This window comes from Acyrthosiphon pisum, chromosome X, assembly GCF_005508785.2.
Source record: "Acyrthosiphon pisum isolate AL4f chromosome X, pea_aphid_22Mar2018_4r6ur, whole genome shotgun sequence".
Classification (NCBI taxonomy): domain Eukaryota; kingdom Metazoa; phylum Arthropoda; class Insecta; order Hemiptera; family Aphididae; genus Acyrthosiphon; species Acyrthosiphon pisum.
The window spans coordinates 84,863,067-84,881,592 of NC_042493.1; the positions used below are offsets into that span (position 1 = coordinate 84,863,067).

Sequence of the window (18,526 nt, forward strand, 5' to 3'; positions counted from 1 at the left end):
TTATTTTTCTTTTGTTTTTCCCGGCGCTTTTGAAAACTACTGGGAAATTTAAATTTTGACCTCCCCAATGCACCAACGATATTCACTTTCTGATCGAACAAGATACTGAAGTTGAAAATCGTAGCATTATTTCGACTACTTATCGTGTACACAGACACAAAAAAAATAAAAAAATAAAAAAAAAAAATAAAAAAATAAAAAAACACACATCATTGTAAAATCAATACATTCATCGTTCCACTCAGAATCTAAAAATAAGAAGGGTTATGAATTTCAACTCCTAAATTCATACTTTGCATGCGATACCTATCAATATAGGGAACCTATATTATGGTTCAAATTTCAAGTTTATCCCACTACGAGAAGAGCACCACAACACATTGCACTTTTTTCATTACAAAATTTTTTTTAACCCCCATACATACCTAAGATATTAATGTCAACAATCGAATACCATTTACTAATTTAACATTTTTACTTTAGCCACCTAATAAAGAATCCAAATTTATGATATTGTAAGAAAAATAACTATGAAGTAATTAATTACGATACCTACAGTAACAAATTAAAATAAAAATACTGATTTTGATGATTGTATATTATTTGTATGTTAAAATAAAAATAATGATGTTTGCCAACAATTTTGTCTGTTTATTTTTTTTTTGAGAGAGTGTCATTAGATTACCGATTAAACTACTTAAGTGTTTAAAAAGGTAGTTATAAGAAAAAATTATTTAACTCTTGTAAATTAAATCTATATACCAATTATTTCTATTAAAAGCATTAATGCAAATTTTACTAAACTTTGGAGGATCATAGTTAATAAACTAGCAAACCAAAATTGATGATTTGCCCATCAACATTTTCAGGATAAAAAGCTTTACCGGAATCCATTAAAAATATAGTAGGTAGTTACAATTTGAAAAAATAAAGTTGATTTTGCTATTGATAGACATGCGTGTTTAAAAGTGTTGAAATTGTTGTAAAAAAATTGCCTGTTAAAAATAAAGAAACACTTCTTTTTTTGTTTTAATGAAATTCTATGTCATCAATCCATAATCATTAAAACCCCTCGCGTACAATGACATAAGATACTATATTATAGTATTTAAGGGTTTTTTTTATTATTGAATCTGCTTTTATATAATATTTTGTTATATTTATGTAGATATATTGTCAGGGAATTTGCAGAGTAGCTTCCCTAACTTTAAAAATATTCCCTAATGGGTTTCGACCCGGCTGTGTTTTCAACCAAAATGAATCTATTTTTTGACAATTTTATTGACTGTCCTATAATAATCAGAAACAAATTCCAAAAACATATTTGAATTTATCATAAAGTTTACTTGAAAAAGACTTTTCCACTTTTTTTAAAATTAACCACTTGAATCTTTTAAAATTAAAATTTTATATTTTTAACTATCGATTATATTAATCTTAAAATGCTACCTATCGTAATGTTGAATTAAAACAATTAATTCAAAAATGTTAGTAATGTTTTCAAGTAAATTCCACGATAAATTAAAATATGTGTTCAGCATTTATTTCCGGTTACAATACTCTATTCACTGTAAGTTTACCCACTTTTTTTTTGCGTACTCAGAGTATGGTGAAATTGTTGTGACAATACAGTTCAAATGCGTATAGGTACACCGTGGTGTTTCGTGACATGAGACTGTAGAACTAGTAACAAATGTGAACTGTTTTGTCAAAACGTTTTCACAATACTCTGCGTGCGCAAAAAAAAGGTGGGTAAACTTACGGGGAATAAAATATAGGTTTGTCTGTAAAAAACTAGACAAAAATTAGACTTTTAGACAACAACAAAAAATAAACGCGATGGTGCGTTTTTGACTTGTACATGTGTATATAACTATATAAGTAATGATCATTTTAAATTGAATATATTCTCCATGAAATCAATATGGGTAATCATTACCCGATAATGAGTAACCTAACCTACCTACATACATAAATTATAATATGCCAATATGCCATTATGGTATATTTATATTTATAACAACGCTGATAATATGGATAAACATGACATACGGGAACTGTACAGTGTTCATCCTTCTCGACTATTAGTTTCTGTATCAAAATTTAAAATTTATAAATAAAGCTTTTGTCGTAATTTATTATATTAAACGATGTAAATGAGTAGATATCAGAGCACGTAACAGGTCAAAATTGCCGCCAATACCTATATACCTAACCATGGTTTGTGCATATGGACATAATATTATGGTTTATACCGCTTTTCGAGATTGCGTTGGCTGCACACCGGCCACGTCAGCTGCAGCAGTTCTACACGTAGTAGCCACGTCACACTGATCATTACTCATGGACCAATGGCGTTCTTTAAAATTGTATACCTACATGACGAAATAGATTTTTTTGTCATTGTTGTAGGCGCCTCTATAACCTATATTAGTATATTTTATTCAATTATGAATTTCCAAATTTCCAGTGTGTGATAAATCGATTTATAGTCATAAAATTTTCTTTATCCTCGATTATTCACATTACTGGACTTGAATACTTTATTGCGGACTGGAGTCCTGGAATCTGGAACCATAGTCCGTTCAAACTTCAAGTGTCAGCAACTGCGACTGGAATACCTATAAAACATTCTGTGTTGAGTGCTTTTAAGTTTTGACGCCATCTGTGCATCACCACCACGTCGTTGTTGTGAGTATAAGTAGTGTGTGCTAGAAGACATGGCTAAATGCCAAAATACATTGGTATAATCTCTCAACTTGGACGAAATATCGTACAGTCCACGCATTCATGTTTTTATTATTAGGTACCTAAGTATGGATAGTACCATATTTGTTTAATTATGACTTATACCTGTCTGCATTTTGTGATGGACAATACCAAAAAGCAGACAGCGTAGCACTTACAGTAGTACGACCACGTACAAGGTATACTTATCTATGACTGCAGATGCACAGAACCAAGTTGAGGGCATACCAGTGTGTTTATCTGTGTTAGAGAATATCATATTAAAATAAGTTCTCTAAAGTGTGGCAAGTGGCTGTACTTTATATTACCATGTTTTTTCCGGGGCTGGAGACAACTATTACCAAAATTCCATGTAAACATATCTTTAATAACCATGAACGTTTATTTTTCCATCATAAGTCTTTTTATTTTATTTTATTTCTGTTTAAACCAGCCTATAAAGCGCCTAACACTGTTGTGATTGCACTGTTCACTGTTCACTATTATACTAGTGATCATCATCATATATATTTTGAACGTTTTTTCTAAACATAACCCCCAGGATAGAAATTTTAATAGTTCAAAAAACAATAATACAGCACACAAATGCTGTTATTAACTAGTTATGTAAATATGTATATTTATATTGTATTCTAATGTACTTATCACAATATATATTTTATTTTCCAGTTGATTGATTACTACAGTCTGATCGAAAGTTTATGTGGATCATTATCTGTTGTCTTTATTTGAAAAATGAATTGTTAATAATATTTTAAACTATGAATTCGTCATCATCCGTAAGTAATATATTTATTTGCATAAAAGTATATTAACAAAGTTAAATATGAGCCCCTGAGCATTACTTTGCCATGTACTATACTTTTAAGACAAAAAATGTGTATTAAAATCATTTGATTAATTATAAATATATATACATTAAATTTATTAATCAAATAATAATTATAACACTTACAGGATGTATTTTGTCCAAAATATTCAGACCGAAACACCGATATCAGTTATTGCAGAGATCTTAGCAAAATTGACTCTTTAAAGTAAATAATTTACAAACATTATCAATATCACCATTTATAGGTGTAGATCTCAATTGTTATATGTCTATTTACTTATAATTTATTTATTTTAAAATTAATTGTTTTATTTTTATTTTTTTTAAAGTTTTAAAAATATATCCAATGAATTTGGCAAATTAGGGTTTACTAAAGTGAAAGATTTGGCTCGAGCAACCCTCGGAAAAGCCAGCTCGATTAAATTGTCAGGAGATACCCTAACGCACCTTTATGAAGCTATGATAATTATTATCAGTACTATCTATTGCTATGTTATATTTAGATGAGTATACGTAAACTTCGACCAAATTACCATTTTTTTTAAACTTCTTCAGTATTAGTATCTGGATTTAATAAAATATAATGTAAACATCACCCAGTATGTTGTTACCATATTTGTATATGAATTTATATACAACTTACATTTTAAGTTAATTTTCTGTATAATCTAATTCAATACTCCCTTTGCTTTATATAACAATATTTTTTAATAAAGTTAAGAGCTTCCTGGTATTATGAAATATAGGCATCTACTTATATTAGTCTAATCTTTTTTTTTATTAATATTTCTTAAGAGGACGCTACCTACAGAATATGCATTTGTTGTCTACATCTTACACACATAAGAAATGACATAAGTTTGTTAACTAGTTTCAATAGTCTGTTGTTAGTTTTGATATTAGAGCAAATTGACCTGTCATCAAACCTTTAGGTAAGAACTTCATCCATGCTTAAGCGTTGACAATTTGTTTGATAATTTAATTTTCAAGAAAGATATGGGTGAGATTTATCACAAAATAGAAATGTTCATAATATGTCACTTGAAAATTAAAATATTGTATAAAATTCAATGATTTAGCATAGATTATGTCTCATTTATAAGTTTGATAAATATCAATTATAACGATACACTATTGAAACATGTGAACATATTTCAAGATGAGACAGTACCTTAATAAAATAAATAATTAGTATGTATAACTTGCATAAACAATTTTACATTTTTTGTATTGTCAAAATAATTTTATTGACATTTTGAGCTATTTATATAGACAAATCTTCTATTTTTTTAATATCAATAAATAAATGTTTGATCAGTGAAAGGCATGATAATGTAATACAATGTTCCTTATAAGATGTTATATTAGATAATTGAAAACAATTAATGGTAGATATTAGAATGGGATTTAAAGTTTAAATTACAACTTAGTCGGTCAACGGATCTTATTCTACACGGACAGAGCCGGCATGTTCTCCTGAGGATTAAAGTATATTAGACCTACTTTGGTATAATTTATATTTTATACATATTTCTCACATATTGTTAATGTTGTATAAACTGGGACATTTGGATTTAGCTCTTAAAAAGTAATAATTAATAAACACATTTAAAAGTTTAAATTATGCTCTAAAAATACCCTCTAAACATTCTCCTAATAACCTTAAATAGGTAAAATGTTCAGAAAATACGCTTTCTTTTACTTCAATGAGCTTAATAATATACAAGTTACAATAAGAAACATATGTATAATAGGTATAATATGACGTTTACTTTAAACTTAACATAAATTTAAAATATTTCCATTTACCATTTAATAGTATGCTTAAACTTGAAAATATGTAATGTACATATTTTCTTTGGTAAATTATTTAAAATCAGTCAAATTTAAAACAATATTTCTAATTTAACAACAAACAAGTTATTGACCAACTTCTATGATTATGATTTTTAATTTAAAAACATTTTTTTTTCTTGCAACTAAATACTTAATAATTTACAACTAAAATTAATTTTTTGTGAACAAGAATACTAAATATTCTTAAATATGAATTATAGCCTAAATTCTCTAATCTCCTAAATATGCTTAAATTTACAAAATACATTTTTTTTCTATGAACTCTGTAATTGACAATTTTATTCTTCCACATTTTCCGTGGCTATTGAACTGTATATAAAGTCAGTAACTACATAACATAATAGATTTTGGATATTTATTATTTATCATAATTCCATTACATAAATTGATTATATTGTTTGTATCTGGATATATTTTAAAATGTTACATTTTTGCTTATTATCAATAATAAAGAATCTAAGTCAATCTTAATATATAAGTTCAGAATATAATATTAATAATTCTCATTAATAAATGTTTCATTATTTTGCATGTTTAATACTATTTGTGTACATTTTATATACATTTGCATACATGCATTTATTTTTTGCTATTTTTAAATGTTGATTATTAGTATCTTACAACTGTTCTTTTTTAGACTTACTTTCTATGTTATTCATTTCTGTTTCCCATGATATAAATATAAAACTTGCTACTTAATTTATACCTTTAAAAATATGTATCTTTTCAGTAGCACTAGTAATCATATAATTCATTTTTCAACAGTTATAGACATACAATAGCAATAAGGCCGAACTTTCCCGATGCATATAACAATATGGGGGCAATATTTAAAGAATGTGGCTGTCTCGAACAAGCCAAAGCATATTACAAAGCAGCAATCAATTTTAGTTGTCCGAACGACCATATCAATGCTTGGTTGAATTTGAATGATATTTTAAAGAAACAAATGAATCTTAATAATGCTATGACAGACAATGAAGAGCAATAGAATATGACAATACAAATGTCAAGTAGATGTAATTTGATATTCTATATCTTCAAACGACAATATTCCATCCTGGTAAATATTTTATTAAAATTATTAAAAGTGTGGAACTTTAGACTTTTTTTTTATAAATTACTACAGTTATTATTATTTAATAATAGAAAAATTCTTAAAAACAAGGATTTTATTATGGTATGTTTTCCAATTTCTCAAAAATGAATAAGTTGTAATTTAACATACAGATTAACTAAATTCTTCAAAAGCACTTTGTTAACTAGTATTTTTATCATGTATTTTAATCAGCCACAATCCTTTATTATTGATTTTAATATTATTTATGTAATATATTATTTTTATTTCAGGCTGAATAACTTTGAACACCATAATGATTTGTCTCAAATCAAATTTTTCGATGCTGTTAAAGTTTTTAATAGTGACATCCATATATTAGTTGACATGAGTGGTTATACAAACAGTGCCCAAACTGAAATATTTGGTTTGAGACCGGCTCCAATACAAGTTTCATGGATTGGTTATCTTAGTACCAGTGATGCAACATTCATGGATTACTTCATTACAGATAATATATGTTCTCTCCCAGAACTTCAAAATGTATATACTTATACAAATCATACTATTTTTGTTGTTGACCACAAGCAGAAGTTTTCTAATTTACGACAACACTTATGTGTTGAAGAAGAACTGGAAAGATTATCTTTCAACTGACCAGAAAATGTTGATGTTTTTTGTAATTTTAATTTTAATTTACAACAAAATAACTAAAATCGTAATTCTTGGTTTTAATATGTAGTGTTTTCCAAATTTGAACTTAAAATGTCTGTAAAAATAACTGTTTAGGTCTAGATTTAGATTATTTGATTACAGTTTGAGATTTTTTAAGTAAATTTATTTGAAAGGTAATAACTTCATTCAAAATGTTCTTTTTGGAATTTCTTGACATGAGTATATTTCTTAAATCATTTATCATCCATCATATTATGATTTTCATAATTTTTGCCAGACGTTTAACTAGTGTGAATATATTATAATATATACTAAGGCCACAACGAATATCGAAGAATAGTGGTCCACTGGCGGGTATAGTAGGTTCCTTATAATACATGGATAGCAAAGGCATCATTGTGGGGAGGGGATGCATTCTTTGTTCACACCAACGCTTTTTTAAATGCCTTCTTTGGCTTGTCAAAAACAAATATAAGCATCGATTTACCTAAGTATTTTAAATCAGATATTGAGTCAGTATTAAAAAAAAATGTTATGTGTTCTATTTTAAAAAGTTTTAGTTGACGTTTTATAATTATAATCCACCGAAAACCATGAGGACATTTATAACAGAAACATAGTATCTACCTATACTATAAGAATGAGTTGGGCGTATAGACTAAATATAAGCACTTGGTAAATATCAGCTGCTCTGCTATTGTAGTCCAGCGAGAAACGCACCGGTCTTACATGGATACATAATATGTTTCTTAATTATGGCCGAGCGGCTCGCTCAGGGACAGACTGGCTACTTCTGGTCCAGAGTGCAAAATTAATTAGGGGCCTGTATTTTTTTTTTAACTTACTAAAATTAGGAAAGAGTTCTACATTTCAATAAGAGTTAAATTTAAGAAAGGGCCCGAAAATGTTAATCGACGCCTGTATTATAAATACGAATAGGGGCCCGGGGTGCTACCTGGTTTATAGCACCCTGGACCAGTCCACCCCTGGGCTCGCTACGAGTTAACCAACCTACGCTTGCGGTAGGTAACTGGGACTTTATAGACAATTCTTATTATATTGTAGTAGGTAATAAGAAAGCAACAAAATTAATATTTCCCATCAAAAAGGAAAAAATAATGCCTAAAAAGATTGACAAAATGAATTCATTTTTTACAGCATTTACAATACTTTTTACACAATCATTTCCTAGCCATTTGTATTTCTTCCGGATGCTATTTTATTTGAAATGATCAGAACACAATCTATGCCATTTTCAAACTGTAACAAGGATCCAAATTTCTTTCTATTTCAATAATCTTTCTGGATTATTTGGGAATCCATAATTTTATAACGAGTCTGTTAACAAGAAAACATTTTTTTTTAAATTACAATTGTATTTCGACAAAATTCAAAAATAGTTCACTTACTTGTGAAATGTTAAATTCAGATTATTACAGGCCCGTTTGTGATAAACACTAAAAAATAATAACATTTTTTATTTTATGAACAACAAGTATTATCAAATGTTATAGATTTGTATCTATCTGTATATTCAGGTGTATAACAGAATTCTAAAATTTAGAATAAATAAATTATTAATTCATCAACACTATCAACTATCAAATTCAAATATCGTGTTGGAGCCAAATCTTCCAAATTAGTGACATTTTTCAGACAAGTGCTTATTTTTTCTGTCTTATTTTAATTTGGATTTTAGAAAGTGTTCTTATCTCTAAAATATTGTACTCAAATATGTTATCATATTATACAAAAATATAAACAAGCGGCATTAATTTGTTAACACTTCACGACCACAAAAAAACAGTGGCCTCAATTTGTGATGTCCCATCTATGTTTTCCTTTTCTATGGTGGCAGCGCGAGTGGCAGCCCTGAACGATCGATCGGCCGACGACCGGAACGGAGGCAAATGGGTCAAGGCTACCTGAGAAAAAAAAGTTCTACGTGTCTTACGTGACGGCTCACTGAGAAAAAACAGATAGAATGAACTAAGTAGAAAAGAGTAGTGGAATACATCGTCAGATAGACAATATTAATATTATAATATGTTAATAGGTATTATACGATATACTGTACGTATATTAACCTGTATCATGTCTGTCTCTATCACTCAATATCTTAATATGTATCACTCGTAGAATAGGGAATAAAATAAATTAATAAATAATATTATAATTTATAGTAATATACAATTCACAAAGATAGCCGTAAATAAATTACTAGGACGTAACAGCGAAAAACTTAGGCAATATTATTTCCAATAATACGGTTTACTGCTTACAACCAAAACACCTATTTTAAAATTATAAAGGAGAATTTTATCTAGAACCGTAAAAAATGTTCGATATTATTGTTAAGTATTTAGATAATTTAAACTATAAAAAAGTAAAAATCATAAAATATTTGATGATCGAAATACGATATAAAAATTAAAAAATCGAGCTTCTTAAAATGAATTGTAGGCAGAATTTTCCTCTACAAATTTAAATTGAAGCGGAGCGATGAATGTATTGATTTTACAATGACGTGTGTTTTTTAAAATCTTAAAACTGGTAGGTATGTCTGTCATCACCTTTTCTGTGGTAGTACATCGTACATGTGCACAAGATGATACAATAAACTTTATGTAAATGTGTATTATATATATATTATATACCACTGTAATGCGACCGCATTATCCAATCCCGCTAGCCTTTTATACTCCGTATACTAGTATAAGGTGGGGGGGGGGGGGGTAATATCCCCCTCTCATGAGACCAAATTGCAGTATACACAATATAAGTACGACATGTATATAATAATAATGTGAATATAATATTATGTGTATACTGAATATCCCCCCCCCTTGAAAAATCCTAGATATGCTACTGTGCACTAGTGTAGTCAGATGAAAAACTCTATAATCATGGTTAAAATCATATTCATGGTCGGCACGACGGCCCGACGCTAACATATTTGTTAAGAAGAGAAGAGATAACACAACAGAATTGTTGAAGAAGTTTGAAGTTTATTTAATCGAAAGAGTATATGACAATATTTTTGACGATAAAAATGGTAGTGGTTGTTTGGAGTGCGTATAGAGGTAGACGATAGGGCTTGTGTGTCCGGATGCTGAACATTGTCGGTGAATCTGGTGGACATGATGCTCGGGTCGGTGCAGATCACTCGGTGATCCAATGGGCACGGGTGTTCGGCTCCACATCAACGGCAGCGGTATAGCCATGTCGAGTGACGACGAGTTCGTCTTTAAAGAAGAAGGGCTAGGGACGTGAACTTGGGTCGAGAGCGGTGTTGTTGAGCGTCGAGGGGAGTCAAAACGGGATAGAGAAAGTCATGGCTAAAATATACTTAACATTTAACCTCGGGAGGAATAGCGAGCCGTGTAGACGATAGACGCCCTATTTTCTCAATTGTCATGCGCCACGGCGCCATGTTGTGCGACGAGTCGATGTCACCACTTGTTTCCTGTAGCAGGAAAGGGGGCGAAGAAAGAGAGTATTGTGGCGGGGGACCAACTAGGTGTATTAATGTCTATGGATAATGGATATAGGTTTATCTATTTTTCCATGACGCGGTGCGCTCGCTGGTTGTAATTTAAACCTGGAAGAAACGGTCGGCGTCTACTCGTTCATTGTCGCATTTTTGTTGTAGCAGTAAGTTGTTGTTGTTGTTGTTGTTTATATTATACTATAATATAATGTACCGTCGCTACGTCAGATGCAACACTGCTACAACAGGCTGCCAATACCGCTGTTATTGATCCAGTCTACCAACACCGACCGGGACGCCGTCGGGCGTCGACCAGCTGCAGGCTGGCTGCTACTCTCTGTTCTGCAGTTGGTCTGCTTCACTGCTGGTCCAGCGTCAAGGCGTCCAGTGTCAACCAACTACCTGTTCGAGACGACGCGCCGTGGACCTCTTTCCAGACATAGCAAAATCAATATTATTGTCACACCTTTGCCAGTGCATCGTCGCCGTTCCACTGGTCACCACTCGTCCGGAATAACCGCACTGGGACTTGTGTCTTCGCATTCGATTGCTGCTCCATCTGTCAGGCGTACACTGTATCTGCAGGGCTCTACCACGAAAATCCATGCTGTAGGTATTTTCCACTTTTTTCAAAGGTACTTACATAATGGGTTTTCGACCATTATTATAGTGACTTTTTTGTACGATAGCGTCTTTTGGGATTACCCGTCCCGGTTCGATCTCTTTTCTTACCGCGGCCGTTTACGCAGTCTCCCAATCAAAATGGCTACCGCTGCGAGATCGATCGCCAAGTCTCTGTGGTCTGCAGCATATTATCCCGAAAATGGAGGTGCGCTCCCACTTGTTCCCCGTAGTTTTTCATTATTTTTCGTACCAACCTATTATAATGTTCATTATAATGAATACTACCTAATCATTATATTGTACTGCTGGCCGCAGATATACCTACGACAAAAACAGCTCTGAACAAATTTTCTGGTATAGGTAGTTCGTATAGGAACGTGCAGGCCCTGCTCAAGGGGTAGGCGACATAGGCCCACACCTAGGGCGGCACTTAATGATCACTGTAGTAAGAGGGCGGCATTTTCAAAATACTGATAATATTATATTGTTTGTGGTGGAAAAACTTGAATTTGCCTAGTTCACTATTTTTGCTTGATCCGGCCCTGGGAACACGTTAGTTTGGGTGTCGTATTTTCAGTCTTGTGAAGTACTCGAATACAAGTATTTGAATACTAATTGTATTTAAATACTTTTTGAAGTATTTATACGGTTTTCTAAATACAATTTTTTTAATGTATTTTTAAGTATTTTGAATACTTTTTAAAAGTATTTTTAACAAAATTTAAATGCTTGTATTAAAATATCATAAAGTCCGTTTTATTAATTTTGATTTATTATTTTTCACGAAAAATTGACATCAATAAAAATAATATTGTTTTCATGGAAAACTAATATTATGTTTTTGTATAGTAAAAGTAGGTAATAACAATATTTTATATGGTTTCTGTATTGGAATTTTTTAAGAAAACTAAAAATCTAATAATTTTAAAATAGTTCCATATTAATAGTTAATTCCACTTTTTATTTTATTTTTTCGATTAAAATTTAATCAATATTAGTTGAAATATATCTAAATGCAGAATGAAATATGTGAACATGTGAACATGTTTTTAAAACCTAACCTAACCTACCAGCTGATATGACTTTTTGGTAGGTGGGTGGGTGGTATTAACTTTTGTTGAACCATATGGAAAAACTATGATTTTTAAACAGGCAACGTACTATGTAGGTAACAAAAATAAGTTTATACACCGTATTTCAAAAATTTCATAGTATATTATAAAGTTGCATTGTATTTAATTTATTATAAAAATAAAAATATAATGATAGTATTAGTTAATTATTATTTTCATTCCATCAATATTATACAACAATCATTATTATTATTATTATTATTGTTTTAAAATATTTGTAATATGATAGTAAAATTAATAGTCATTGTTTTTTTTTTAAAATATTATAAATAGATCAAAATTTAAAAAAAAAATGTTTAAGTATAAAAAAAAAAACAATATTTTAAGTTATCATAAATAGTTAACAATAAAATTATAATTTATAATGAAAATAAAAAATAATATTAGTTAGTCAATAAAATAAATTGTGGATCACAAATCACATTGCCTGGGCAGGAACATATTGACCGGACAATGTATGCATTGCCCATACAATATATTATATTAGATAGTAAATTAATTTACAGATAGAGTGTACCTTACTACCTTATTGCTGAATCCTTTTCAGAATAATGTTTTTTAATTACTACCAATCTTCTAACACGAAACAATGTAATAATTATGAAACATCAAAATCTGTATCTCGCTCGTAAAATTCTATTGAATAATGAATAGGTATGGATAAATGTAATAATTATTAGGTACTATTGGTAATGATTAATTTAATTAGAACCTTTTCATACTAACTTGTTTATAATTTGGTTCCATTAATAGAGCGTTTTCAATTTGATTAAATTGTGTTTATAATTTAATTTTTGGCGATTTAGATACTTTTACTTTTAAAAGAATCGCCAGTAATGGTAGTATAATCATACATTTTAACTTAAAAGATGTACCTTTGCATTCTAAAACCATTTTAGTTAAAAAAGTGACTTTTGAAAAAAATGTGATTTAGAACCTTTTCATTCTAGACCCATAAATTACCCTCCTCTACCAAATATGGATGAATTAAATGTTGATAATTTTATATTTTTGTTGGGTATGAATTGTAGCCCAAGTGTGCAAACATTTTAATTACAGCTACATTATAATCTCTAGTATGTATTCAATAATATAATAGAGCTTATAAAATCAAATTTAATTCAAAATGTATTATATAGATACTTAACCTAATAAGTACTTTAAGTTTTAAAATTCTAAACATAAATACACAATAGTACAACACTATTGCTCGGTAAATGTTTGTGTTTAGAGAAAATAATAACATCTTAAATGTAAATTTTTAGTACTTTTAACACTATAATTTTGAAGAAATATTATATTTATTTATCACATGGTAAAAAATAAAAATAAAATACATTTTAAATGACATCCATAACATTTTATCATGAAATTATGATGTATTTAAATATTTGTAATTATTTATAGTTTAGATTTAGATGACTGAGTTTCATTTTTAAAAGATAGTGTACTATACCCAGCCAAATTAATAATTATCATATCATTTAATTCTTCTAACTAAGAAAAAATTGATTCAATATTCTACAATTATATTTTATATTTTGAGAAAATTATTACACATAATATTATTATAAAAAACCATTCAATTACTTTTTTTTACGATCAAAACAATTGGTTTCATTGTGACAAATTATTATAAATTATAATATATTTATATTATATTTTTTATTTATTTCCGGTTTTGTGCAATTGCATAATATGTTGATTTAATTTTAAGATAATAATTTATTTTTCATTTATCTACTGTAGTACTGTGTTATATGGATTTACATGCAGGCTCGGATTGAACTGGCAAGCTGCTGAGAAAATCTCAGTGGGCCGCATAAAATATTAGGCCGATAGCTAAAAAAATGGGATGTTATTTTTCTCAGGCAAAATCCCATTTTGAGCGTAGACGGTCTATCAGCCTATAATACCAATATTATATATTATATAATATGATAAAAATTATACCGAGTATAGAAAATTCTAAAATAAACATTTAGTGCATACTTCAAATGTACCTATGGTGATTCATTTTTGATTTAAAAAAAACATTTAACGAATCATGAATGTCTAACTCAAAATAATTTGCAAATTTTGATGAATTTTATCAAAATTCTAACTTGAGACGTTCATAACAAGTTATTGTGCGTATACGCTCAAATTAATTTTTTTTTTTATTACACTAATAACAACTTATGAGGAACCTTGTGTTTAATTTTCAATTTTTTTGATCCAGCGATAAACATTTTATCAACAAAAATAAATAAAAACTAATAAAAATCGAAAATTTCTTATGGCTATAAAAAACTTAAAGGAAGTTAAAATATTTTGAAAATTTTATCATTTACAGAAATTGCTAATATAAATATTTAGTGAAAATTTCAATTATCTACGGTTATTTGTTTTTGAGTAATTCCAAGAAAATAAAATTGATTTTGTCAAAAAACTGGATTATTAAAAATAAAAAAACAAAGAACACACTTAATTGTAAAATCATTCATTACTTTTCTCAGAATCTAAAATAATCTGAAGTCTTTTGTATCATAAGGTTTTAACTAATTTTGATAATTATTAAGCTAAAACCGTTTACTTTAAAATAATAATATAATGTATTGTGTATTAAAATATACTATCTACAATGTACAAACTACATAGGTATTTAGATACATAATACATTTATATCTAAAAGGAAATCAAATTTAAACTTACAATGTTATTCAAATTAATTAAAAATGGTTGTACTAAGGTCATGAGAGTAAGATGAAATAGGTGAAAATTGCATAAAGCTCTAAATTTATATTTTTTATTTTTTAATACATCTATCAATCTATTTTTTATCTTTATTATGCACATAGTATAGATAAGTAAAAAATAAAATAATTTACTTTTCTCTAGTTTATTATAGTTAAGTTTACTTTGAATTTTGATTTTGCATTGTAATGTAAATAAAATAAGATAAAATAAGGTAATTTTTTTGTTGAATGGGCCGATTCTTTGTTGAGGGCCGATAGAAATTTAAAATCTTGGTGGGCCAAAAAGTCTCATTCTGATGCTGTTTATATGGTTATTATTAAATTTGTAAAATAAAAATTAGTTGAATTATTAACATTCAGTTTTAAATTAAACTTACATAATCTAAGTTACATTTACACTCATGAATTTTATTTAACTCGTTTGTGACTTTTTCCATAATATCTACACGACCCACAACTCATTATAGTACAATTAAAACTACTAATCATTGCATATATTTGTAATTTGTATAGCTATAAACCTTAATATTATTGTCATTAACTATCAATACTAAAACTAATTTTCAAAAAATATTTTCCTTGAATTTAAGAGTAAAAAAGTTAAAAGCAATAACAAATATTAGAACTATACATTATATATTAAATTTACCTAAAAAAAAATTTAAAAATATTTAAGTTTTTTAAAATCAAGTTTCATATTATATAGAAATTTGTATAGTAAAAAGTTAAGCTTTCATCAATATTAATCAAAATGTTTATGTTTATTTTTATGATAAAGGCTCAGTCAAACAGAAAGCGGGTTGCTCACGGGATCTTTGTAAAATAATACAACCGGACCGTTATCCGCATATCCGTACACCCTGGCAGCCTAATTTCTGTTTGACTGAACCTTTTATCTCTCTAATAACTTCTTCTTTATATAAACAATAAGATATAACTATAATAATTAACAGCTCTAATTTTTTAGTTCTACAATAAAAATTATAATGCCACACAGAAGGAGAAATTTCCAGTAATATTATTAATACATTGTTTTTGTAGGTAACTATAATAAGTCTAGACTGATATTCCATTGTAAGCATGATTGTTTCTGGTTTGACAGAAAATATTATCTTATTAAGATTTATTTTTTACTAATTTTGTAAAATTTAATTTCAAAAAAATTAAGTAAAAATGTATTATTGATTAATTTTAGATTAGAAGTCACAACATTCCAAAATGGCTGAAGAAGAACCCCGTAAAAAAATTAATACTTATGTTATCAACCAAATACCCAGACCAACATGTGATGTAGAATTCATACCTCTACCATTTTACAACACTATATATACAATTATGGTTAAACCGGTGGCTATTTATTATGCTCCAGCATATAAGCCTGGTTTGGAACAACCACAAGGTACAGACCTAATAAAAATAACAATGACAGTAAAATAATTTATTTTTGAGTGGGTAAATGAAATATTTTATTCTGTTTTCAGAACACACTTCATTTGATTATGAGTTTAAGTTGCCAGAATTAATTGAATCAATGATAAACGAAAAAAAAGGAAATTTACAATTGCAGATCCGATTTGGAAAAGAGCTGCCAGGGATGAGTGAGCTGTCGGAAGGATTACCAGAACCAATAACGTTTTATATCAATTCGCACGAAAACATTGCAAAGAATAGCCCTATTGATTATTATTGCAGTGCCTTTGAATTATTGAATGATACTAAGAATAAAATCACAATATTATGGCCTCATTGCAAAACACCATATTACATGATGATAAATATTGTAGAGCCAATAATAATTGAAGATGTGGTGAAACGCATACAGTTTAACAATAAACTATGTTGTACTAAACAAAGAGCAAAAGCTAAGATCATAGCATTTTTGAAGAATGCCAAAAAAAAATCTGATGCAGAAGGTTGTAATATGGGGACGACTCTTGATTTATCTTTGCTGTGTCCAATAACCAAATTAAAAATGGAATTACCGGCAAGATCTGTAAAATGTAGTCATTTACAATGTTTTGATTTACGTGGATTATTTTCATTGAATACAATAAAACCAACATGGAAATGCCCTATTTGTAATGTACGCATTCTGATTAATGAATTATTTTTAGATTCATTCCTTTTGGATGTTCTCAACACCCCATCTCTTCCTGAAAGTTGCTCTAAAATATTGTTTTATAAAAATGGCAACTGGGAATCATATATAGAACCAAAGAAAGAAATAAATGATTGTAATGACGATGATTCAGAACCAATGTTGACCAATTAGACTACCGACGATACAAACATTGTATGCTAATAAATAGAATAAATAATAATACGTTATTTAAAATTTAGTACAAATAATAATTTAAGTTTATAATATTATTCTACATATAAAAATATATTTAAGTTAGACATTCAATGTATCAATAACGGTGTTTTATAAATTGTATACATGTCAATTGAAATAATAGTGGTAAATCTATTGTTATGAAATAAAAAAAGAACATAATGTTAAAAATTTTCTTTAAAAAAATCCATTATACTCGCATGTATTTGATTGTTTTTATTATTTAATTTAATTAATATTAATTATTATGAATTATTCCTTACTATTAGTATTATTATTATTATTATTGTTGTGTAGTGTAAACTTAAACTGTTTAAGGGGATTCGATACCGTGATTTTCTGTTTTTGTCTAACACACGCGCGACATAGTATCTTAGACATGTTTTTTGCCAAACATACCAATTGATCTAATGAAGTGATAAGAATTCTGAAAACAGATTTGAATTCATCATCAAATCTACTTGAAATCAATTCTCCCACATTTTTGATTTTTATATGACTTTTTCTGGAATTTGAGAGATAATATCAAAAATGTGGGAAAGTCAATTCATTCCAATATTAAGGTTAACAGTTTACAATTGGAATTGCTGAACGTGCATTTTGTTATATTATGCTTAAGTAAGACGGATACATTATATTATGCGGGTACCAAGTCCTAAAAATTACCTACTTGTAAAACTTTATTATTAATATATAATAATAATTCAAAATCAGAAAATGTTATCACTCTTTTATCTTTATCACTTATAAGTTATAAGTTACAATAGAAAGTAGTCGCATTCAATGTAATTAATTTGCAACCAATATTAACAAGGAGTAAGTTATAACATCTATTAGGTATTCATGCATTTATTTTATTACATCATATTTTACCATACATTATTTTTAGTAATTTTCTCTTTGCTATGTTAAGGGGATTCGATACCGTGATTTTCTGTTTTCGTCTAACACACGCGTGACATAGTATTTTAGACGTGTTTTTTGCCAAACATATCAATTGATCTAATGAAGCGATAAGAATTCTGAAAACAGATCTG

General features: G+C 28.5%; 3 protein-coding genes across 3 annotated transcripts; all 3 read left to right on the forward strand.

The window, feature by feature from the left end:
- The first annotated feature begins 2,393 nt into the window (after nucleotides 1–2,393).
- On the forward strand, nucleotides 2,394–8,265 carry LOC100570688 (UDP-N-acetylglucosamine--peptide N-acetylglucosaminyltransferase 110 kDa subunit-like). Its single transcript, XM_003243424.4, has 5 exons — nucleotides 2,394–2,691; nucleotides 3,418–3,527; nucleotides 3,706–3,785; nucleotides 6,203–6,500; nucleotides 6,788–8,265. Exons 2-4 carry the CDS (start codon nucleotides 3,510–3,512, stop codon nucleotides 6,426–6,428), a joined length of 324 nt encoding a protein of 107 aa, XP_003243472.1. The 5' UTR covers nucleotides 2,394–2,691; nucleotides 3,418–3,509; the 3' UTR covers nucleotides 6,429–6,500; nucleotides 6,788–8,265.
- Nucleotides 8,266–10,863: 2,598 nt separating this feature from the next.
- Nucleotides 10,864–17,694, forward strand: LOC100570594 (E3 SUMO-protein ligase pli1). Its single transcript, XM_016803164.2, has 3 exons — nucleotides 10,864–11,268; nucleotides 16,350–16,553; nucleotides 16,636–17,694. The coding sequence occupies exons 2-3, from the start codon at nucleotides 16,373–16,375 to the stop codon at nucleotides 17,424–17,426; spliced, it is 972 nt and encodes a 323-aa protein (XP_016658653.1). The 5' UTR covers nucleotides 10,864–11,268; nucleotides 16,350–16,372; the 3' UTR covers nucleotides 17,427–17,694.
- LOC115033168 lies at nucleotides 10,888–13,842 on the forward strand. The gene is made up of 2 exons (XM_029485268.1): nucleotides 10,888–11,294; nucleotides 13,824–13,842. The coding sequence occupies exons 1-2, from the start codon at nucleotides 10,888–10,890 to the stop codon at nucleotides 13,840–13,842; spliced, it is 426 nt and encodes a 141-aa protein (XP_029341128.1).
- Nucleotides 17,695–18,526: the final 832 nt, after the last annotated feature.

Coding starts and splice junctions, on each gene's coding strand:
- LOC100570688 (XM_003243424.4), top strand. Junction 3,786..6,202: donor AGCAAAATTGACTCTTTAAA/GTAAATAATTTA, acceptor ATTTTTCAACAG/TTATAGACATACAATAGCAA.
- LOC100570594 (XM_016803164.2), top strand. CDS start 16,373: ATGGCTGAAGAAGAACCCCGTAAAAAAATTAATACTTATGTTATCAAC. Junction 16,554..16,635: donor TGGTTTGGAACAACCACAAG/GTACAGACCTAA, acceptor TTCTGTTTTCAG/AACACACTTCATTTGATTAT.
- LOC115033168 (XM_029485268.1), top strand. CDS start 10,888: ATGCAACACTGCTACAACAGGCTGCCAATACCGCTGTTATTGATCCAG.